This window comes from Pelophylax lessonae, assembly GCF_965119305.1.
Source record: "Pelophylax lessonae genome assembly, chromosome: 1".
Taxonomy (NCBI): domain Eukaryota; kingdom Metazoa; phylum Chordata; class Amphibia; order Anura; family Ranidae; genus Pelophylax; species Pelophylax lessonae.
The window spans coordinates 140,411,892-140,437,047 of NC_138768.1; the positions used below are offsets into that span (position 1 = coordinate 140,411,892).

General features: G+C 43.3%; 1 protein-coding gene across 2 annotated transcripts in view; it reads right to left on the bottom strand.

Moving 5' to 3' along the window:
• Positions 1–5,061: 5,061 nt before the first annotated feature.
• Positions 5,062–25,156, bottom strand: part of LOC309555178 (baculoviral IAP repeat-containing protein 1e-like) — a 108,546-nt gene continuing 88,451 nt past the window's right edge. For both annotated transcript variants that reach the window (XM_082257022.1, XM_082257021.1), the window contains exons 12-15: positions 24,808–24,966; positions 16,458–16,544; positions 14,895–15,062; positions 5,062–5,570 (exon numbers count right to left, since the gene is read on the bottom strand). In XM_082257022.1, coding sequence (XP_082113148.1) covers positions 5,206–5,570; positions 14,895–15,062; positions 16,458–16,544; positions 24,808–24,966 — 779 coding nt within the window. In that variant the 3' untranslated portion in view covers positions 5,062–5,205. The remainder of the gene's footprint in view (positions 5,571–14,894; positions 15,063–16,457; positions 16,545–24,807; positions 24,967–25,156) is intronic.

Here is a 25,156-nt window from a genome sequence, read left to right on the forward strand (position 1 = left end):
TACAGCTTGACCCCGTATCTGGCACGCTTGCTGGGGAGATACTGCTTGATAGCAAGGCGGCCAGTAAACTTAATCAGGGACTCATCAACGCAGACAACTTGTTGTCTACAAGGCTGCAAACTGCTAATTGAAGTGGCTTACGAGGGGCTGAATTTTGTGGAGCCGGTCATATCCAGGGTCTCCCCGAGGACGACAGAGTTCATTGTCACTGAAGTGCATGAACCGCAGAATTTGCTCGTATCTCATCCTGGACATGGAAGCAGAGTACACGGGTATATGGTGAATTGGGTTAGTGGACCAATATAACCACAACTCACTCCTTTTAGTTATACCCATGTTGAAGGAAAGGCCCAGAAAAGTTTTAAACTCGGAAACCGTTATAGGTTTCCAGCTGAATTCTCTGGCAAGGGACGAATTTGGATTGGCGGCGATGTATTGACCAGCATATAAATTGCTTTGGTCTACAATAGATCTGAAAAGATCTTCCGTGAAAAACAGCTCAAAAAAATGAAAGGGAGTAAAATTGGCTGTTTCCATGTGAATTCCGGGTTGGGCAGTGAATGGAAGAAGTACGGGCGCTGTAGAATCAGTGGGCTGCCAATTAGGATATGCCAGCGCTTCAGGGAGGACACTATGGGCTCTACGGGCCTGTCTTTGAATTTGCAATGGCTGTGGGCCACTACTCGTGCTAGCCACCGCACCAGCTTCAACTGCACTTATGGGACTCGCCACGTCACCAAGTGATACTGCAGTGCTGGTATGTCTAGGTCCATTGTGTACTAGGCCGCTGGTGCTTGCCAGTTCACCAGAAGTGTGAGCGGCACTAGTACTGGCTCTCTGCTCCATACGAGCACCCTGCAATTCCTGCACCTCAGCAACTCCAGAATGGGGTCAGGCACGCCTGACCTTAGCAGGGACCCCTCCGTCGTTGGAGCTATCTGTCAGGGAGCCACTGCTGTCTACAGGACCCTGATTCTGCCAGTGAGGCTTCCCCATCGCTCTCATTTGACATGGTCAGTATGCTGTAGGCCTCTTCACTACTGTACCACCGTTTGGACATTTTAGCTACTAAATTTACAGGTACAGTAGTGTGACTCCCAGATAAAAAAGCACCTGGTTGTCAAGGACTATTTCAACCGCAGTGGTTTTGTGTGTTTTTTTTTTTGGAAATGACAGTAGTTTATTGATTACTGCACTTGCCTGGGTGGGGTGGGGTGGGCGAAAGGGGCTAAACGCAGGTGCTGGCAGGTGTCGTGACCGATCCTGCTAACACTGCGTTTTGGGAACCCTAAACTATTGGGGATGCTAGTACAGTTCTGATCAGATCAAAGATATTGATCAGTTCAGATACTATACTAGTAATGGAGGTGAATGTGTGTGTATGTGTGTGTATGTGTGTATTACTGATAATCAAGGGGTTAACTAATATTTCTAACTATTCAGTGGGGGATTTAAAGAGTCATTGTAATCATTTGATGAAGAGTTTTCTTTTGTTTCTTCACTTGTCACATTCAAATAAAAAACAATCGAAAGTTTTAGATTCGACCGATTTAAAATTTGTGTATACTAGACAGGTTGTATTGCTTCCTGCAGCAAAGAGGAGAGCTGAACGGAACAAATTTATGAATGTGGGTCAGGGTCAAACAGGCACAGTACATTTAGTATGTCTACATAATGTAACAGTTGTGCTTATCCCTTTAAAATAATCAGAATCAGAATCACATATGCATAAACTGAAAATCAATACATGTACATACAAACTAATATACAACAATCCAAGAACCACAAAAGGCCATATTCAGAAATTAATGTGTAAAAAATTAATAAAAAATGATAGTGACCAAAACATATAATCCAGTCCAAAAGAGTATATATTACATGCAAATATATAATAAAGGTCAAAAAATGAATGTGCAAAAAAATAAATCCAAACTTTTTGGAAGGTTCCAACTCTATCAGTAGTGATAAAGTGCTCGCAGTGCAAAAAAAAATAAATAGGCAATCAAAGTGCTCCAGTGCAGATGTGCACGAAGCTTACCAACAGCAAAAATCTCACACACAGCAGATCTGATATGCTAGCTATAAAACGCGTCGGACAGAGCTGATCTTGTGAAGTCATCATGCGCAATAGCTGCCAGAGCAGAATACTGTGTAATACACTGCTGTTTGCATGCTGCTTAAGTTGTAAATGCAACATCCCATTATTAAATCTTACTAGAGTTTACTGCACTATAAGGCTTCTCCCATATTTTAACTGTTACATATAACTGAGTGATATGTGGAATTGGAGCTTCAGGTCTATGATCTTCATCAGGTAGATGGAGTCCTGAGCTGGCCAGCGGAGTTACTTACCTGTATGTACACAAGAGCATATCAGATCTCCTGTGTGTGAGATCTTTGTTGTTGGTAAGCTGCTTGTATGAGAGTTGCACATCTGCACTTGAGCACTTTGAGTGCCATTTTTTGTAGGGTGAGCACTTTATCACTGCTGCTAGAGTTGGGACCTTCCATAAAATTTGTTTTCTTTGCGCATTCGTTTTTAGAGTGAGGTACATTTATTATATATTTGCACGTAATATATACTCTTTCGGACTGCAATATATGTTGGAATATATGCTTTGGACACTGTCAATTTTGTTTTTTATTCTTTTTTTTTTTTCATATGAATTTCTAGTTATGAATTTGTGTGGAATATGGATTGTTGTATATTAGTTTGCATGTACATGTATTGATTTTCATTTTCTGTATATGTGATTCTGATTTTTTTAAAGAGATAAGCACACCTGTTTCATCATGTTAATTTATTGGGTCCAGTATTCAGACTAGGTTGGTGCAGCTGCCTCAGATAGTCTAAGCACAAGTTTTGATTATGTTATTTATTTATAACATTCTGTATCTCTGTCTGTAAAAAGACTAATTGTTTTGCAAATGTTTCACTTGAAATTAATTTGTCATATCTATGTAAAAAAAAAAAAAAAAAAAAAACAGGGAATACAACATACAAATTTACCATCACAATATGGATTAATTTTTCCTTAAGGGGAATCTAAAGTATTTTATTTTTTGTTTTTTAGCTATGCACAATCATGTATAATTCTATATCAACACACGCATTGCATATGCTTTTCCAAAATCTAATTTCTGGTACACTTTGTCATTATATGTGTATCTGGAGAAACCATATTTGTTCATTCCATATGAACAAATTTCTTTCTGTTTACTAAGGCTATACAGCAATTATGCTTTGCCATTTTTCTCTCAATGCATTCTATCAGTCTAATTATACAGAAAGAAAAGGCCCCATACAGCTAACTAATCTTGTCTCAGCAGTCTATCATCATAGATCCTAAGCACATTATCTGATGCACAGATACAGTGCCTTGAAAAAGTATTCAAATCCCTTGAAATGTTCCACATTTTGCCATGTTACAACCAAAAACGTAAATATATTTTATTGGGATTTTATGTGATAGACCAACACAAAGTGGCACATAATTGTGAAGTGGAAGAAAAATGATAAATGGTTTTAAATTTTTTTTTTACAAATAACTATGTGGAAAGTGTGACATGCATTTGTATTCACCCCCCCCCCCCCCCCCCCCCTGAGTCACTACTTTGTAGAACCACCTTTCACTGCAATTACAGCTTTAAGTCTTTTTGAGTATGTCTCTGCCAGCTTTGCACATCTAGAGAGTGACATTTTTGCCAATTTTTTTTTGCAAAAAAGCTCCAGCTTTGTCTGATTGGATGGATAGTGTCTGTGAACAGCAATTTTTCAAAACTTGCCACAGATTTTCAATTGGATTTAGGTCTTGGACTTTGACTGGGCCATTTAAACACATGAATATGCTTTGATCTAAACCATTCCATTGTAGCTCTGGCTGTATGTTTAGGGTCGTTATCCTGCGTGAAGGTGAACCTCTGCCCCAGTCTCAAGTCTTTTCCAGGCTCTAACAGGTTTTCTTCTGAGATTGCCCTGCATCTGTCTCCATCCATCTTCCCATTAACTCTGACCAGCTTGCCTGCCCCTGCTGAAGAAAAGCATTCCCACAACATGATGCCACCACCATGTTTCACAGTGAGGATGGGGTGTTCAGGGTGATTTGCAGTGTTAGTTTTCCGCCGCACATAGCATTTTGCTTTTAGGCCAAAAGGTTCCATTTTGGGCTCATCTGACCAGAGCACCTTTGTCCACATGTTTGCTGTGCCCCTCACATGACTTCTTGCAAAGTGCAAATAGGACTTCCTATGGCTTTCTTTCAATAATGGCTTTTTTCTTGCCACTCTTCCAGAAAGGCCAGATTTGTGAAGTACACGCCTAATAGTTGTCCTCTGGAAAAATTCTCACACCTGAGCTGTGGATCTCTGCAGCTCCTCCAGAGTTACCATAGGCCTCTTGGCTGCTTCTCTGATTAATGCTCTCCTTGCCCAGCCTTTCAGTTTAGGTGGATGGCCATGTCTTGGTAGGTTTGCAGTTGTGCCATACTCTTTCCATTTTCGGATGATGGATTGAACAGTGCTCAGTGATATGTTCAAAGCTTGGGATATTTTTTTTATAACCTATCCCTGCTTTAAACTTCTCCACAACTTTATCCCTGACTTGTCTGGGGTGTTCCTTGGCCTTCATGATGCTGTTTGTTCACTAAGGTTCTCTAACAAACCTCCAAAGGCTTCACAGAACTGCTGTATTCATACTGAGATTAAATTACACACAGTTAGACTCTATGTACTAATTAGGTGACTTCTGAAGGCAATTGGTTCCACTATATTTTAGTTAGGGGTTTTAGAGTAAAGGGGGCTGAATACAAATACACGCCACACTTTTCAGATATTTGTTTGTAAAAATGTTTTAAAACCATTTATCATTTTCCATTCACTTCACAATTATGTGCCACTGTGTGTTCATCTATCACATAAAAATCCCAATAAAATACATTTACATTTTTGGTTGTAACATAAAAAAGGGGGAACATTTCAAGGGGTATGAATACTTTTTCAAGGCACTGTAACTGCCAGAGGGAGAATCTACAAGTCTGTATATGAAAAATAATCAGCAAAATGTTCAAAAGAAAGCAAATAAAAAAATGAATTTATATACAAAAGTGTATCGGTTAACATTATGATACTTACTCAAAATGAATCTCTCACTAAAAATATACTCAGGTTTCTCCCTAGCTGTCAGCAATTCTACTCAAAAAAGTGCATTTATTTCTCTATAATTGGGTGGAATGGTAGCGTTGTTTGCCAAAACAGTGTTAGACTGTTTCCATTTGGATGCTTTGACTTCATCTCATTAAGTAGTTCCAGATCTTTTTCATCCAACAGCCATCCAAACATGTCCAATTGTTTCAGGCTATGAAGTTTAGATACACTTCGAATTAAGGCAATCAAAGTTACTGGTTCTGTTTTAAATTGTACTTGAATGGTTCTGGAAATGCCAAAATGTTGTAATTTTGGCACATTATCTATAACATTTAAGAAGTCTCTCCATCCAGACTGAGTGATGTCCGGGTTATGGTTCAGATCCAAAACTTGCAATTTTCTCAGATAGCCATCAGCACAGATTTTGCCTGTAAAGAAAGCAATATTATTATTACTGGTGTGAAAAAGGAATTAAAAAGGTATTAAAAAGGAATTAGACAACAATAAGAAAAATGAATGAAATACATAAATGAACATGCTCCAAGGCATACATCTAATAGTTCTGGTTCCATTACCATAGACACATAAGGTTCAATCTTTTCTACAATCAATTTTACTTATTGTTGATATTAATAGGTACATTTTTATTTTACAAACATGTCATACTTACCTGCTCTGTACAATGCTTTTTCACAAAGCAGCCCCCCCCCCCCCCCCCCCCTACGGAGCCAGCAGGAGCCAAAAGAGGGAGAGAGCCGGGAGAGCCAATGCTCTCATGCACATTACTAGATCAAGATTAGGCTCAGGCAAGTATTAGGGGGCTGAGGGGGGAAGCTGCACACAGAAGGTCTTTTACCTTTATGCATAGAATGCATGAAGATACAAAACCTTCAACCTTTACAACCATTTTATTGTAACTGAACCTTAAAAAATATAAATGTACATTGTGTGTGTAATGTTTTATGTTTACCTTTAAACCTATGAAGTACCCAACTCAATACAGAAAATGTCGCTATATAACTAAAAATACACATTACAATCTGCTTAGATTTTATTTCCATAATAAATTTTATTTGGAGAAAAATATAGCAAACATTAGGCTTGAACAATAATAGTACAGTAAAATTCCAAAATCAAAGCATAGCGACAAGTGAGCTCAAGTTTACTATTCATAAACACAGATGGGGGGTGTCATCTTGTTTTATGTATTAGAACATAGAGTTCAGAAATATGGATCTATATGTGGACCAGGGAAAAACCCCCTTCCTGCCCAGGCCAATTTTCAGCTTTCATCGCTATGATATTTTGAAAGAAAATTGGACGATCATGCAACACTGCATCCAAATTACATTTTTTTTTTTCACACAAAGAGCTTTATTTTGGTGGTATTTAATCGCCACTGCTTTTTTTATTTTTTTGCTAAATAAATGAAAAAAGACTAAACATTTAAAAAAAAAAAAAAAAAAAAGCAAAACCTTTTTTTCCATTTCTGTTATAAAATTTTGCAAAAAAAATTTTCTTCTTCACTGATGTGCGGTGATAAGGCTGTACTCATGGGCACTGATGAGCTCTGATGAGGCACTGACAGTCAGTGATATGCTGCGCTGATGGTCTATGATAGGTGGCACTGATGGTCACTGATATGCTGCACTTGTTGTCACTGATTGGCAATAATTGGGCTGAACTAATAATCAGTGCCTTGATTATCAGTGTAAATGTTCCCTGTCACAGGATACCTAGTTATTGGCTTTCCTTTCCTCACATTGTGAGGAAAGGAAATGCTGATAGCCGGCATTTGTTTACGTGACCAGCTGTGATTGGAAACACCTGATCACATGGTAAAGGGCCGTTGTGATTGGCCTTCTATCTCGATTTGTGATCAGCTGTGTCTAAAGGGTACAACAATCACAGAGCGCGCGCCTGATGTGCGCATCATTGTGCATCCTCCTCTCACTTGCTGACTGCGCCACAGCTGTCTTTCCACTATAACACAAAGTGGAAAGTGGAATGGGTGGATGCGGACAGCTGACAAAAGCCCAGGCGCCAGGACGCAATTTCTAGTCACCATGGCGACCTGGCGCCTGGGATTTGTCGAGCTCTGCATTAAGATTACTGTCACAATGGCCATTATTAATCTCAGAAGTTCAACTTCCCTTTACCTAATTGAGTCACTCTCTCATTGGCCGAAAAAAATGCAGAACCCTGATAGCTAACGGTAAGCAATATCTTGTTGGTCTGGCCAGCTACACTTTAGGAGAAGGTAAGGTCACTTTTAGCCAGTCTATCACTATGTTTTCTTGCCAGCGACAGAATCGTTAATGTGAAATGCCAAAGAATAACCAACTTAATTGCCTGAAACATAAAAAAATGTGCAATTTTTATCTTCCATACTGGTGCCGGGATTAGCCCCACTGTCCCTCTCGGCATGGCCGACTACGATCCCCACAGTATCGGTGCAACAACTATATAGAATAAATGTCCCGCTGTCAAATGCACGGTCAACATCAGTCCACATAGCATGCACATACACCAGGCTCCTGGCACCTCTCTTCATGTGCCCCCGGCCTTCATCTTCACTGTCCTCACTAGGACCACCGGCGTCCTCTTCTCTGTCCTCCCTGGGACCCCTGACGCCATCTTCACTGCCCACACTGGGACTTCTCTCTGTTAAGCAGTTGCAGCACTCATGCACTCTGACCCTTTTTCCCCCCTGCTCTCCATGTTCTGACAGCAGAGTACATCTCATAGTCCATATGAAAAGTCCTCATCAGGTTATAGGTTTCCTTTGAACATTTGCGTTGCCACAGGCAACCTTCCATATGGGCTTCTAGCTTCATCCCACTCTCCCTGTCTCCCGCAGATGCAGTCTCACACCTGACCTGGCACTTGAACAACTGTTCTGGGCACAAAAATTGACTTTTCTGACTTTTTCTTCTGCCGTAACTAATGGCAAAATCCCAGACGAGCCCCCAAATGTAGCAGTTTTTCCAGGCCTTGGGCCTGATGTGGGTCTGCCATTGTTACCGGCGACACCTCCAACACTTTTGAGTTGTGAACCCAGGTGTGAGAACTGAGACAATGAACATTCTGGCATCTTTGGTTTGTTTTATTGTATTTAGGGGATGGGAGAAGGGAATGAGTGGGATAATCCTCTGGCTCAACTAAGCACACTTTTGGGACACTTGAAGAAAAATGCCTGTTGGCGCTGTCTTGACACCAGCTGAATGCCGACCAGCGCTTCCTGACGCTTAAAGATACTGTAGTACTGAAACTGTGCTGGAACCTCGACTGTAACTCAGAAGATCTAGGACTGTAGAACACTTGACTCCTGACACTGCTTTAGCTCAGAAGTCACTGAACAGCTCCTTCCAGTCCTGCACTGGCTGAGGTAGCTCTGTGTAGATAATTGTGCTGCTGCAACTCTTAACCTTGTACACTTCCCACTGTACACTGACTCTTCAGGGCCCAAACTACAAGTGCCCCCTTTCCCACTTCAGGGTCCTCTACCTAGGTACTCCCTCTAATACTTCAGGGTCCTCTGACCAGGCACCCCCTTTAACCGCTAGCTGACTCCTGGATCCCTAGAACCTTCTCCGGAGTGGTCCACTCTGACACTAGGCAGACCCCCATGGGCAGTCCACAGTACTCACGACCTTTGTAGGATGCCTCTCTCTCTCCGCTGGTTCTCGACACACCAGATCCCCTCTGCAGCTCAGCTCAGCACTCTTTGGATTCCCAGGCCGCCACCCAGGACAACCGCTTCCTCTGACAGGAGGAGAGACAGCCGTACTCTCCCTTCTGGGACTCTGCTTCCCACCAAAGACGCTGTGTCATGCGTTCCCTTCAAACGTATACCCACTCCCAGAATCCTCTGCGGCAGAATCTGCCTTCTGGGGTAAATACAAGCCTGACTAAGCCACTGATTGGGTTTCCTCCACTGCCCTATGAGAATCCTCTCACAGAGCCAGTGGGGAGACTCCCCTCTCAGTAACCTCACCTGGGAGACATGACAGTCCAGCAGAAATCATGGCCCTGCTGTTAAGCAGCCAAGGCCCACTATACTTTACCTAGCACCTACCTGTAGGGTGCTACAAGAACATTTACAAACCTATTGGCAAGCTTTGTTGAAGTTTTTAATCACTTGAGTCCCAGATGCCATTTTAAAAGAGATGGGGGTTGATAGTCCCAGCACTGTTTTAAAATGGCATTTGGAATCTGCATTTTTTGGGGTCCTGGCTTGAGTGCAGGCTAGAATCACCAGCTGTCAGTAACAGCTGAGGTCCACTGTTAGGTCCAAGTGCTTAAATTATCAGATTCTAGGTTTCCAATGTTGCTACACAGCATTCCACAGGAGGTAGCAGATCAACCTAAACACAATGGTTCTGTGTTTGCACCACAGCACTTCCTCCTAGTACAAAAACCATGCAGAGCTGTTGCAGCTCTATCCAGTTGCTAACTTCAGCAGTAGGTCACTGCTAAAGCGATCTTTTGCAATAAATCCCTATTAGAAATAATCTCCACTGACCAGATCCAGACCCCCAAGGAAAAAAAAAAAACAGTTCAGCTTTACCATTACGGCATATTCGGCAATCAATTGGGGGTGTGCACGCTATGTAAACATTGTGTTGGCAAAAATTACAGGAAAATGCATTTTTTATTTTTTTTTACTATTTATTCCCAATAAAAAAACAAGGAAATAAAAGTATACATATATTATACAGTATCTCAGAGAAGTGAGTACACCCCTCACATTTTTGTAAATATTTTATTATATCTTTTCATGTGACAACACTGAAGAAGTGACACTTTGCTACAATGTAAAGTAGTGAGTGTATAGCTTGTATAACAGTGTAAATTTGCTGTCCCCACAAAATAACTCAACCCACAGCCATTAGTGTCTAAACTGCTGGCAACAAAAGTGAGTACACCCCTAAGTCAAAATGTCCAAATTGGGCTCAATTAGCCATTTTCCCTCCCCAGTGTCATGTGACTAGTTAGTGTTACAAGGTCTCAGGTGTGAATGGGGAGCAGGTGTGTTAAATGTGGTGTTATCACTCTCACTCTCTCATACTGGTCACTGGAAATTCAACATGGCACCTCATGGCAAAGAACTCTCTGAGGATCTGAAAAAAAGAATTGTTGCTCTACATAAATATGGCCTAGGCTATAAGAATATTGCCAAGACCCTGAAACTGAGGTGCAGCATGGTGGCCAAGATCATGCAGAGGTTTAATAGGACAGGTTCCATTCAGAACAGGCCTCGTTATGGTCGACCAAAGAAGTTGACATATGAGTGCTGCCAGCATTGCTGCAGAGGTTGAAGGGGTGGGTGGTCAGCCTTTCAGACCATACGCCACACACTGAATCAAATTGGTCTGCATGGCTGTCATCCCAGCAGGAAGCCTCTTCTAAAGATGATGCACAAGAAAGCCCGCAAACAGCTTGCTGAAGACAAGCAGACTAAGGATATGGATTACTGGAACCATTTCCTGTGGTCTGATGAGACCAAGATAAACTTATTTGGTTCAGATGGTGTCAAGTGTGTGTGGCGGCAACCAGGTGAGGAGTACAAAGACAAGTGTGTCTTGCCTACAGTTAAGCATGATGGTGGGAGTGTCAAGGTCTTGGGCTACATGAGTGCGGCCAGCACTTAGGAGCTACAGTTCATTGAGGGACCATTAATGCCAACATTTACTGTGACTTACTGAAGCAGAGCATGATCCCCTCCCTCAAATGGAAGGTGGAGGAGCGCAAGGTCTCTAACATCCACCAGCTCCATGATATCATCATGGAGGAATGGAAAAGGACTCCAGTGGCAATCTGTGAAGCTCTGACGAACTCCATGCCCAAGAGTGTTAAGGCAGTGCTGGAAAATAATGGTGGCCACACAAAATATTGACACTTTGGGCCCAATTTGGACATTTTGACTTGGGTGTACTCACTTTTGTTGTCAGCAGTTTAGACATTACTGGCTGTGTGTTGAGTTATTTTGAGGGGGCAGCTAATTTACACTGTTATACAAGCTGTACACTCACTACTTTACATTGTAGCAAAGTGTAATTTCTTCAGTGTTGTCACATAAAAAGATATAATAAAAAATTAACAAAAATGTGAGGGGTGTACTCACTTTTGTAAGATACTGTAAATACATACATACATACACTGCTCAAAAAAATTAAAGAACACTTTGAAAACACATCAGATCTCAATGGGGAAAAATATCATGCTGGATATCTATATTGATATGGACTGGGTAATGTGTTAGGAAGGAAAGGATGTCGCATCATTTGATGGAAATTAAAAATATCAACCTACAGAGGGCTAAATTTAAAGACACCCCAAAAATCAAAGTGAAAAAGATGATACAGCAGGCTAGTCCATTTTGCTGAAATTTCATTGCAGCAACTCAAAATGGTACTCAGTAGTTTGTGTGGCTCCCACATGCTTGTATGCATGCCTGACAACGTAGGCGCATGCTCCTAATGAGATGACTGATGGTGTCCTGGGGTATTTTCTCCCAGATCTGGACCAGGGCATCACGGACCTCCTGAACAGACTGAGGTGCAGCATGGCGGTGTCGGATGGCCTGAAACATAACGTCCCAGAGGTGTTCTATTGGATTTAGGTCAGGCGAGCGTGGGGGCCATTCAATGGTATCAATTCCTTCATCCTCCAGGAACTGGCTGCATTCTCTCACCACATGAGGCCAGGCATTGTCATGCACCAGGAGGAACCCAGGACCCACTGCATCAGTGTAGGGTCTGACAATGGGTCCAAGGATTTCATCCGTATACCGAATGGCAGTCAGGATGCCATTGATTAGCCTGTAGAGGTCTGTGCATCCCTCCATGGATATGCCTCCCCAGACCATCACTGACCCACCACCAAACCGGTCATGCTGAAGGATGTTACAGGCAGCATAAAGTTCTCCACGGCTTCTCCAGACCCTTTCATGTCTATCACATGTGCTCTCATCTGTGAGAAGCACAGGATGGCAGTGGGGGACCTGCCAATTGTGGTGTTCAATGGCAAATGCCAAACGAGCTCCACCGTGCCAGGCACAGGGCTGCAGATAAGGCAGTACAACTGGTCCTTTTGTACTGGGCCTAGGCCTCATCAGCTAAACAGGGGTGCCTGGGCAGCTTTACTGTTCATTTCTGCCAAAATAATACATTATTTTACTAAACCACAACACTGCTCCTACTGGCTAACCAGGGCTTAAATTACATTTCCCTGGACCCCATCACATCAACAGAGGGGCCCAGGAGCTAGGAGCAGAGGAGGAACTTTTTTTATTTTCGAGGAGTAGGCGGATAACATCAGTGCTGCACCTTGGGGGCTGGTGTTGGTGGGGTTGGGGGGCCTATCAGGAAAGCTATATGGGGCCCCATGATTTCTAACAGCAGCCCTGGCCAGGCAGTGAGCATAGGGCCCACTAGACGACAATGGGCCCTCAGGCCCCCCTCCTGAAGTCTGTTTCTGATTGTTTGGTCAGAGACATTCATACAGTGGCCTGCTGGAGGTCAATTTGTAGGGCTCTGGCAGTGCTCATCCTGTTCCTCCTTGCACAAAAGAGCAGATACCAGTCCTGCTGATGGGTTAAGGACCTTCTATGGCCCTGTCCAGCTCTCCTAGAGTAACGGCCGTCTCCTGGAATCTCCTCCAAGCTCCTAAGACTGTGCTGGGAGACATAGCAAACCTTCTTGGAAATGTCACGTATTGTGCCATCCTGGAGGAGTTGGAATGCCTGTGCAACCTCTATATTGTCCAGGTATTGCCCTAATGTGACACTGACCCTAGCCAAATACAAAACTAGCTGAAAACAGTCAGAAAAGATGAGTAGGAAAAAAAATGTCAGTGGCCTCCACCTGGAAATTGGGAAACCTGTTTTGGAGGTCGTCTCATTGTTGCCCACTTAGTGCACCTGTTGTTACTTTCATTACCATCAAATCAGCTGGAACTGATTAACAACCCCCTCTGCTACTTAACTGACCAGAACAATATCCCATGAGTTTAATTGACTTGATGCTATACTCTGATTAAAAAGAGTTCTTTTACATTTTTTTGAGTGGTGTGTATACACAATATACACACACACACACGCACACACAGGTGTTTGAGCTTTGAGGTGCACAGCCTAATGCAATAGGCTGTGCACACCTAAGTTTGAGAAGATACAATAACTCTAAGCTATGAATATTTAGGTCTCCCTGACCAACCATTAGGAGTTTTTTTTGTCAGTGGAGCATGATGGGGAAGAATATAAATATTTGAGATGACCTCCTGGAAGTTCTCTCACCTCTAAGGCTCTGCTGATGAAGAGATAATGGTAGCTGTATCTCTCTTGCTTTCTGGGCCCTGCAAAGAAAGGAGACATGTACCTCCCACGCCTGCTGCCTGGACAGAACTAATGCCAGAAGACAGGCTGAATTTGAGGCTTGGAAGATTTCTGAGCTGACCTGCTAGAGGAAATCCAGGGAGAATAGAGCAGGAAGGTGACTATTTGGATTGGAACACCAGGGGTTAAGACTTCACGGCTGAAGAGTGTCCTGGTAATCTGGGTAGAAGCTTCTACAAATGGACTTCTGAAGAGTGAAGAATGCAGAGTCCAGATTAAAGATCCTTTTTCTGTAATGCCTCTAAGTAGAGTCTGGAGTCTGCATTTGATTGTTATTGGCTACCCTGTGCCCTTTTCACTCTCTCTATGGGTTTATGGTCCTAAAAAACTCTGTTAAACTTCCAAACATTTCTTCCAAACCACAAAGAGTCAAGAATTCTTACCTGGGGGTGATCCACTGTCTTTAGGAGGTAAGGGCAGTGGTGTATTTTGCTTTTGTGCTGCCCTAGGCAAGAATAAAATTGGGCGCCCCCCCCTCCCCCTCCTATGTAAATTTGCCCCACTCCTTTTTTAACGGATGTGGCTCCCTCCAAAATTGAAGGACTACAAGTCCCAGCATTAACCCCTTAGATCTCACGAGAGGGGAGAGGGGGGGATGAGAGAGCGAGAGGGGGGATGAGAGAGAGAGAGGGGGGGTGAGAGAGAGAGGGGGGATGAGAGAGAGAGAGAAGGGGGGATGAGAGAGGGGGGGTGAGTGAGAGAGCGAGAGGGGGGATGAGAGAGCAAGAGGGGGATGAGAGAGAGAGGGGGGGAATGAGAGAGAGAGAGAGAGAGGAGGGGTGAGAGAGAGAGAGAGGGGTGAGAGAGAGAGGGGGGTGTGAGAGAGAGAGGGGTGAGAGAGAGAGAGAGGAGGGGTGAGAGAGTGAGAGAGAGGGGGGTGTGAGAGAGAGGAGATGAGAGCAAAAGAGAGGGGGGTGAGAGAAAGGAGGGAATGAGAGAGGCAGCTCTAGCAACCAGTGGCCAGAGAGAGGGGGTGAGAGAGAGCGAGAGAGGAGGGGTGAGAGAGAGGAGAATGAAAGAGAGAGAGAGGAGGGGGGTGTGAGAGAGTGGGGGGATGAGAACGAGAGAGAGGGGGGGTGAGAGAGAGGGGGGAATAAGAGAGGCAGCTCTAGTAACCAGTGGCCAATAGAGTCTCAGGTAGAGGGGGGGCAGCTTTTTTGCCCCCCCTGCAAAGTGCCGCCCTAGGCCTGGGCCTTGTTGGCCTAGGCCAAAATACAGCACTGGGTAAGGGGGTACTATGTGTGTATACCAGAACAGATTTTATATGAGCTGCTATGTAATCAAAGCTGGTCATGTACAAATACAGTTATTTTGTTGTACATTTCCAATAGGTATTTGTCAACTGTGTACCTACCAAGCTCTAACAGGCTGCTGTCCGTCAGTGGTCTGTGGTTAATGCACAGCTTCCTGAGGTTTGGCATATGCTTCAATTGCTGTATGAAACAGGACACGGTTTGCCTTACTGCAGTTCCTCTTGGGAAAATGAATTCTTCAAGCTTCTCCAGAGATGCTAAAGCTTTGGCTGGGATAAAATGTTTAGGAAAATGTAAATAATTTTTTGTACTCCCTTATCAAAGCCCAACTCGAGTCAATATGTTCTTTTCAGTTTTGGGGTGGGGAAGGGAAATTTCTGTTTCTATTGCTTTCAGTTTCCCCATACACACACACACACACACGACATTTCTTCAATACAATAAAATAGTAAAAGTAATAAAGAACCACAGCCACCGGGAACAACTCCACCCCCCCCCCCCCCTTCCTGTCTTGGTGACACTGAACAATTTTGGAACAAGGACAGCAATAAATGTCACGCAGATCTTCTATCCAAAACTAGCAAAAACAATTTTGCCTGGAATTAGACTTTGACAATAACAATCCCACAGAAGGGCCTGCCCCATTGTATAGAAATAGGAAGACCCCCTCCTCCAATCACAAAACATATAAGAATAATTTTTACTGCAACTTTTCTCAAAGCACAAAAGTCTATAGGGTACCATTATCTCCTAGAGCAGTGATCTCCAAAGTGCATCCCTTTACTTGTCTTTATCTAACCCTTGAGGCATTATTCCTGTTACTGACATCAACAATAGGGCATTATTTCTGCCACTGAAACCAACGATGGGGCACTATTCCTTCCACTGACACCAACAATGGGGCACTATTTCTCCCACTGACACCAATGATGGGGCACTATTCACCTCACTGACACCAATGATGGGGGTCCTTTTCCTCCCACTGACACCAACAATGGGGCACTATTTCTCTCCAATGCCAACAATGAGGCACTATTCCCCCCTCTGACACCAACAATGGGGACCTATTTCTCCCCCAAATACGACATATGGGGCATTGTTTACTCCCATGGGCACATTCCAGCCCCCCTAAAGTTTATAGGACAGAAAACTGGCCCTTTGTTTATAAAGTTTGGAGACCCCTGTCTTAGAGCACAGGAAGCAATCTAGTTTTATAACAGAAATTCTTCCAATGTAATATATTATAATTTCTTTTTATTATTATTCTATGTAAAACAACTTGAAACAAAGTAATCATTAATTTTTCATCATATTAGGATAGCAATCTTTTTTTTTAATTTTTTTAAAGGTGTAAATTTGTATTATTAATTACACAAAAGGAACAGTATAGTAAATGTATACAACTGTATACATGTGTATAAATGGGATAGCAATCTTTAATCTCTTATTAGTGACTTCTGCCGAAAACAGCTCCAATTCTGATCCAGTTGTAATAATTGTGTAATGCAAAATAATGTGACCCTTCTGGTACATGAGCACTATAGCAAGGGGAAAGAAATACAAAGAGAATTCAGACTTATATTTAGATAATGTTTATAAATGAGCTGAAGAAAAAAATAACAAATCTATTAAGTATAAATTAAATGTATGCATAATTGTAATACCAAATGTTTCTGATGCTTCAACGTTCACTGAATATTGATCTTCAACTTCCAAAATTTTCAGATTTTTAAGAGAGGGTAATACAGAAGCTGCAAAAAAAAAAAAAATAAATAAACACAAAAGAAAAATGTAAATAATAATGTGAACAATGTATCATGTCAGATAATACCCCGTGTCATGTTTCCAAACTCATAGTAAATGGCTAGAGGTATAAGAATAAAGTACACCTGGGTGAATAACTGTGAAGTTTCTTAACCACTTGCCGACCGCCGCAAGTACATATACTGCGGCGGTCAGCCCCGGGCAGGCAAAGTGACGTATCCATACGTCACTAGTTCTTGCCGCTCTGGGGCGCGCGTGCTCCTGTGGTCCCGCTGATGGCTTGATTGGGTTCAGAACCGATCAGTCATCAGATCCAGGCCAATGATTTTTGGCCTGGACCTGTTGATCGGTCCTGCCCAATCAGATTACATGCTGAGCCTGTGTAATGTAAACACAGGCTCAGAAAAGACGTGCTCTCCCCTCCCATGATCCTTTTTGGATTCATCTCGAGAGGAGAGCACATCTAACTGTAAGTACTGCACCAAGCACATACATATACACTTAGATAGGCACATTTAACCCCCGATCGCCCCCCCCCCAGTTAACCCCTACACCCCCTGTCACAACACACGCTGTATACTGTATATAGCATTTTCCTATATACCCGTATAAGTGTGATCTTTGACCAGGTGTAGCGCTTGCGGCCCCCCCTTTTACATTTAAAATACCCGCCACCCCCCCTAATAAAGATTTAACCCCCTGATCCCCCCCTGACCACCCCCAGTTAACCCCTTCCCCCCTGTCACATTGCACACTAATACAAACATAATATACTGTTTTTCTGTATTTTGTATTAGTGCGATTGTGACTTGAGTTAGCGCTAGCGACTTAGTTTCTGTCCCAAGTAGGTTTAGGGTCCCCGCCCCCCAATAAAGATTTAACCCCCTGACCCCCCCGTTCACCCCTACACCCCCTGTCACAACACACACTGTATACAGTATATAGCATTTTCTATATACCCATATAAGTGTGAACTGTGACCAGGTTTAGCGCTTGCCGCCGTTCCTTTTATACTTAGGATACCGTCACCTCCTCCCAATAAATATTTAACCCCCTGATCCCCCCCTGATCACATCCAGTTAACCCCTTCCCCCCTGTCACATTGCACACTAATACACACGTAATATAGTGTTTTACTGTATTTTGTATTAGTGTGATTGTGACTTGAGTTAGCGCTAGCGAGTTAGTTTCTGTCCCAAAGGAGGTTTAGAGTCCCCGCCACCCCCCCCCAATAAAGATTTAACCCCCTGATCCCCCCCTGATCACCCCCAGTTAACCCCTTTATTGTCCTGTCACAGTGTCACTTTTATAGTGTACAGTTTTTTTCTGATCACTATTATTAGTGACACAGGTGACATTAGCTAGTGTTAGTGTCAGTCTAAAATAGCGCAGATCCCCGGCGCATAGTTAGAAATAACCCCTTGATTACCACACACACACACACACACACACACACACACACACTTCCATTACTAGTATAGTGTTTGAACAGATCAATATCTGATCTGATCAGAACTACACTAGCGTCCCCATAGTTTAGGGTTCCCAAAAGGCGGTGTTTGTACGATCAGCAAATCAATAGATTACTGTCACTTACAAAAAAACACAACACACAAAACCACTGTGTTAGCAGAGTCAGGTCTGATCCCTGCTAGCATTAGCAGTTTTTTTTGGTAGCGGTTGAAATAGTCCTTGACAACCAGGTGCTTTTATTACCTGTGAGTCACACTACTGTACCGGTAAATTTAGTTACTAAAATGACCAAACGTTGGTACAGTAGTGCAGAGGCTTATAGTATACTGACCATGTCAAATGAGAGCGATGGGGAAGCCTCACTGGCAGAATCAGGGTCAGTATATGAACCTGATGACAGCAGCGGCTCCCTGACAGATAGCTCCGACGACGGATAGGTCCCTGTTAGACCCAGGCGTACCCGATCCCATTCTGGAGTCTGCTCGTATGGAGCAGAGTATCGGTACTACGGCCGCTCATCCTTCTGGTGGCCTGGCAAGCGCCAGCGGCCTAGTACCCCCTGGACCTAGTACAACCAGCACTGCAGTAACACTTGGTGACGTGGCGAGTCCCATAAGTGCAGTTGAAGCTGGTGCGGTGGCTAGCACGAGTAGTGGCCCGCAGCCACCGCGTATTCGAAGACAGGCCCGTAGAGCCTATAGTGCCCTCCCTGATGCGCTGGCATATCCCAATTGGCAACCCACTGATTCTACAGTGCCAGTACTTCTCCCATTCACTGCCCAACCTAGAATCCACGTGGAGACAGCTGGTTTTACGCCCCTGAACTTTTTTGAGCTGTTCTTCACGGAAGATCTTTTCAGATCTATTGTGGATCAATCAAATTTATATGCACAACAATTTATCGTCGCCAACCCAAATTCGCCCCTTGCCAGACAATTCGCCTGGAAACCTAAAACGGTTCTCGATTTTAAAATCTTTCTGGGCCTTTCCCTCAACATGGGCATAACCAAACAGAGGGAATTTTGATGTATGTATGTACTCCAGCTCAGATTTATTGCCTTTTCATTTTACCTACAGTTGCTATGTATATGAGCATTTATATAATAAAATTGTTACTATCATTTTAACCATCATGGCCACTTGGGCGCGGTCGATCGGGTGGCTGTCCCGATGTGCATCGGCGCCACGCTTCGTGCCATACCTGTGACGTCACATCTCTGGCGCCGCGGTATTGGCTGCGTATTTTCCATCTGGCGTGTTTTTAGGCACCCTTCCGGAGGTTGACTGCCTGTTGGCGTCCACACTCCGTGGAGGCATGCCTCTTCCCTCACACGCTCGTGTGGCGTTGGAGATGCTGAGGGGGCTGATGGCTGACACCTCTGGCGCATCTTTCTCCTGGATTATTTTTACTTCGACTCTTGTTTCATCGTTCCATGGGTCTGGCACACCTCATGACACTTGTTAAGCTATTACTTATGGTATGTTAGCCAAGATTGCTATCTCCATATATCCCCATACACACTGCCTACCCCATTGTTTCTCTCACGGTGATTCCTGGGAATCTTTTCCTTTCCATTCTTTCGTTGACATTCTCTCACTCCTTCTATTTCCCTGGGCCCATTTGTTATGTGTCCCAAGCACTGTTTGTATAATTTCTACTCTGGTACATACCTAGGACTATTTTCTAGTACTCCCTGACCTCATGCCCTTTAGCTGCACTTTGCATTGCACCCCATTTTCAGTTCATTCACTAGTCCCTAGGAATGTCCTGATATTACTACCTCTTTCACTGCTCAACCCGCTTCTTTCCTCTTCTTTTGTCTTTTCTTTTTTCTTCTACTCCTATGCGCCATGTTTCATGCCTGTTTCTGCCCCTTCTTTTGCATCCCCACAGCTCCTGGTAAGACTATCGCCAGCATCATGTACCCATATGACTTGCTACGATTTGAGCTGCCCTGTGAGTAGATCTGGGTGGAATTTTTCCATGTTGATTCTTTTCATTATTTATTTTTTACCATTTTTGTAATCTTTGCGACATTTTCATATATATATTCTTTGCAGATTCGCATCACATTCTCCTGATGAAGTGGAATATCAGTCCACAGAAACGCGTCGAGCCTATCTTGATGCAGACCATTACTAATACTATGGGTTACCTTTACATATTTATTTTGTACAATTTTGACTGATGTATTGTGCTATTTTGATGTATGTATGTACTCCAGCTCAGATTTATTGCCTTTTCATTTTACCTACAGTTGCTATGTATATGTGCATTTATATAATAAAATTTTTACTATCATTTTAACCATCATGGCCCTTGTTACACGCCTCATTCAAAGTCTCAACCTTCCCCCCTCATGTACATTGAACCGGGATGGAGATGTTTTTCATCTCATTTAAAGTCCCAAACCTTCCTTATTGCTTTTGCAGAATATCAGTCTGTCCCTGATGTTTTTCCTGGAGAGAAGTAGCTTCTTTGCTGTCCTTCTTGACAACAGGCCATCCTCCAAAAGTCTTCACCTCACTGTGCGTGCAGATGCACTCACAACTGCCAGCTGCCATTCCTGAGCAAGCTCTACACTGATGATTCCCCGATGCCTCAGCTAAATCAACTATAGGAGACAGTCCTGGCATTTGCTGGACTTTCTTGGTCGCCCTAAAGCCTTCTTCACAACAATTGAATCTCTCTCCTGGAAGTTCTTGATGATCCGATAAATGGTTGATTTAGGTGCAATCTTAGTAGCAGCAATATCTGTGAATCCCCTTTTGTGCAAAGCAATGATGACTGCAAGTGTTTCTTTGCAGGTAAGTTAACAGAGAAAGAAAAATGATTTCAAGCACCGCTCTCCTTTTAACCTCCCTGGCGGTATGATTATGTCTGGAATTTTGTACCAAAAGCGGTACAATTTTTTGCATGGAAATTTGGTGTTATGTATTATAGGCCTACAATTCTTAGTAATTACTGACTTAAACCTGACCAAACAAGACTCTAGTAGACATCCCAGATGTTATAAAGTTTGAAACACAAAATCATGAATTATAATCTAATAAATAATATAATTTTATTCAATAATGTAATAAATAATGAAATTTGTCAAACAAAGAAAATTCAATACACATCCTGAGTGTTATAAATTTTGAAACATGGAACTGCACAAAGTCCGACGTCACAATCAGGACAATGGAACCTGGTTTCTTTTCTGACTTTCTTTCCATTGCCATCTCTCTTTGAGCGGCAAACTATGCACATCCTGGTAGGTGCTGCCTTTTTTGCGGTTGGCGGGATATAGTCTGCAAAGTGACGACCGGTCAGGCGTTCTGGGTTGACAATGTCAACAACGCGAGGTCCATGTCTATTTACAACTACTGATGGCGTCTGGTGCTTGACAAAAATCCGCTCAGCCACCTTCCAGACAAGCTCAGAATGAGCAAGAGGCTTGTCACTCTTTGCTCTGTGCAGGATATATGCATTCCAAAGGCATTGTTCCAGAAGATGTCTGAATATTTTCTTATAATATTTTTTTTGCTGTTTGCTCATAGCCGGATAAAATGTCATTGCCTGATCGGCTCTGTCGACACCTCCCATGGTTTTGTTATAGTCTATTACGACTTGCGTCTTCAGCACATCTTTCTCACTTTTTGTGTGGACCATGGCAGTGGAGGTATTGTGCACAGTGCTCATGAGACACACATCCTTCTTGTCTCGCCATCACATTGCCATCATCTTACCCTTCTGCCAGGCAACCATTTCTCTGGTTTTTAGTTTATTTTTGGCAAACATAGATGGCATGTCTCGTCGGTTAGGCCTAACGGTACCATATGCGTTAGTTTTGTTTTGTAGCAAAACCTCATATAGTTCCGGGGACGTGTAGAAATTGTCCGTGGTCACACAATATCCCTGGTTCAGCAGTGGCTCCAGAAGTGTAAGGACAGATGATGTGGCCATCCCATAGCCGCTGTACCTGGGGTTGAACTTCGTGCCTATACCGGTGTAAATTACCGAATTCCAGATGTACCTAGTGGATGACTCGCAGAGCATATAGGATTTGATGCCAAACCGCGCTCTTTTGGATGCAATGTACTGTATCCAGCTTAGGCGTCCCTTTTAGGCCATCAAACTCTCATCCACGCTGACGTCCCTTTCTGGCACGTAGGTCCGCTGGAAATTGGCCGCAATAATTTGCATACCTCCCAGATTTTTTTTATTTTGGGAGCAGGATGCGTGGCCTCATCAAACTCGTCATTGTTTGTGAAGTGGAAATACTTCATAATCAGGGAAAAGCGGTATTCAGACATTACAGTGCCAAAAAACGGAGTGGCCAGTAACTTGTTGGTGGTCCAGTACCATTTCTGGAACGGTTTCCCCACCAACCCCTGAAGAATGATGAGTCCCAGAAACTGCCAGATGTCCTCTTTTGTAACCGATTCCCACTTTCTGCTTCTGGAAAACCTGGCATGCAGCGTAGCGGATTGCTGCTCTTGGTAGCGATTCGTCTCCGTGACAATTTTTTCAATTACCTCCTCAGTGAGGAATAATTGCAGGTATGCCAGAGGGTTGTCACGCTCGACATCTACCTTCATCCCAGGTGATCCAGTGAACGGGAATCTTGGGGGAGCTACCTGGTCCGCATCGCAGTCAATAGCGCACCAAGTGCGCACATCACTGAGGTCAGGTGCAGGATCATCGCCGTAGTCACTTGCCAGATCAGCGTCAGTGTCAGTGTCAGACGACAATTCACCCCACGACTCGATATCGCTCAGTTCTGCGAGCACCTCCGTGTCGCTGTCGCTGCCGCTATCATTCAACTGGTCCAAAAGCGCTTTAGTAAAGTGGCGCTTTTTTGACGCCATGTTATATTTTTTTTTGGACACAAATGCCAGTATAATGTCAGGCAAGGGGCACTGTAATGTATCTAATGTCAGATCTGAGGTAATCTGAGGTAATACAGTGTAATCCTCTCAGATTGCATTGTATCACCTCTTTTATTTATTTTTACACTTTTAAATTTCCCGCCCAGCTCCGCTCCCGTGCGCCGCCTCTGCTCGCAGGAAACGGAACCAGGAAGTCAGACACCGGTCAGCCGGCGATCAGAGCGAAGGACATCGCTGGATCGCCAGGACAGGGTAAGTGGACTTCACTGGCAGCTAAGGGGGCTCCGCTGGCACTCTGCAATGCTACCCCAAGCGTGACTCGGGGTTACCGCTCCTGCCAGTAAAAGTTAACCCTCGGGATCACCGCCAAGGAGGTTAAAGCTTCCAGTTTGTTATTCTAACTCAATCAGCATTACAGAGTAATTTTCAGCCTTGTCCTCATCAACACTGACAGCTGTGTAAGAGAGAATCACTGGTCCTTTTGTGGCAGGGCTGGAATGCAGTGGAAATGTTTTTTTTTGGGGGGGGGGGGGGGGGTTAAGTTTATTTTCATGGCAAAGAGGGACTTTGCAATACATTTGCAATTCATCTGATCACTCTTCATAACATTCTGGAGTATATGCAATTTGCCATCATAAAAACTGAGGCAGCAGACTTTGTGAAAATTAATATTTGTGTCTTCCTCAAAACTTTTGGCCAGGGCTGTATTTATTTATTTATTTTAAACGCATATACAAAATTATACTTTAACCACTTTACCACCGGAGGATTTTGCTGTCTTACGTCTGGGCCACTTTTTGCGATTCGCCACTGTGCGACTTTAACTGACAATTGCGCGGTCGTGCGACACCGTACCCAAACGAAATGTACGTCCTTTTTTTCCCACAAACAGAGATTTCTTTTGGTGGTATTTGATCACCTGTGCGATTTTTACTTTTTGCGCTATAAACAAAAAAACTGTGTAAATTTTGAAAAAATAACAATATTTTTCAGATTTTTTATATGAAATTCCCCCCCAAAAAAATGTAAAATTCAAAATTTTTTTACATTTTTGGCCAATTTGTTTTCTGTTACCTATGTTTGGTAAAAAAAAAAATTGCAATAAGGGTATTTTGATTGGTTTGCGCAAAAGTTATTGCGTTTACTAACTAAGGGTGTTTTTTTTTAACGAGTAATGGCGGCGATCTGCGATTTTTTTTGCGGGACTGCGACATTGCGGCGGACAGATCGGACCCCTGACTGACATTTTTGACACTTTTCGGGGTACCAGTGACATTACTACAGTAATCAGTGCTATAAATATGCACTGTTACTGTAAAAATGACACTGGCAGGGAAGGGGTTGATTTTTATTGGTGATCAAGGGGTTAATGTATGCCTGGTGCTTACTGACGTGTGTGGGGGGAGGTGACTATGTGACACAAGGACAGATCGCAGGTTCAGCTATGCTGAACCCTGCAATCTGACCCTGCCTGTCACTTAGGAGATCCACACTAGATTCCCAGACGATCGGGGAAGAGCAGCGACGATCGCCGCCGCTCCTCCCCTGGCCCGACTCCCGCAGTGACTGAAAACAGAGGGAGTGAGCCTCCGGCGGCGCGCCGCCAAGAGAGGGGAATGTCTGGCGACATAGTACAACGTCGCCAGACGTTATCGAGCCACTTTGCCGCAGTACAGCTCTAGTGAGCAGTGCGGAAGTGGTTAAAGAGCGACAATGATATGGGACATGGAAAAAAAACATTATAACATATCAGTACCAATTGTCAATGGGTGTGATTTTGGTAAAGTGTGAGTGGCTGATCTGAGTTACTGCAAAACATTATTACTCTTTGCAGTGTTTTAAGAAATGTACGCACATAAAAAGGATACATTATTATTACTAGACAATAAATTATTGACTCACCCAAATGGATTAGTTCCCAATTTAGCATTGGTTTCTTAATACAGAGAGTTTCCATTTTTGTATTCTGACATAAAGAAGTGATAACCTTCTCAAACTCAGGACAATGATTACATTGTATCGTGAAAGAGTTCAGATTGGGAAAGTGGTCAATCATCTTTGCTGCAAAAAAAGGTACACATTCATTGTGATTAAAATGACAGCAATGACACATATTAGTACACCAACAAATACACATAGCGTCTCTTAGGCTACGTTTCCACTAGTGCGACTCCAAATTTGTGCAATTTAGACTGTGACTTTAATACAATTTTGAGTGCAGCTTTGATCCAACTTAACACTCTCTGTATCA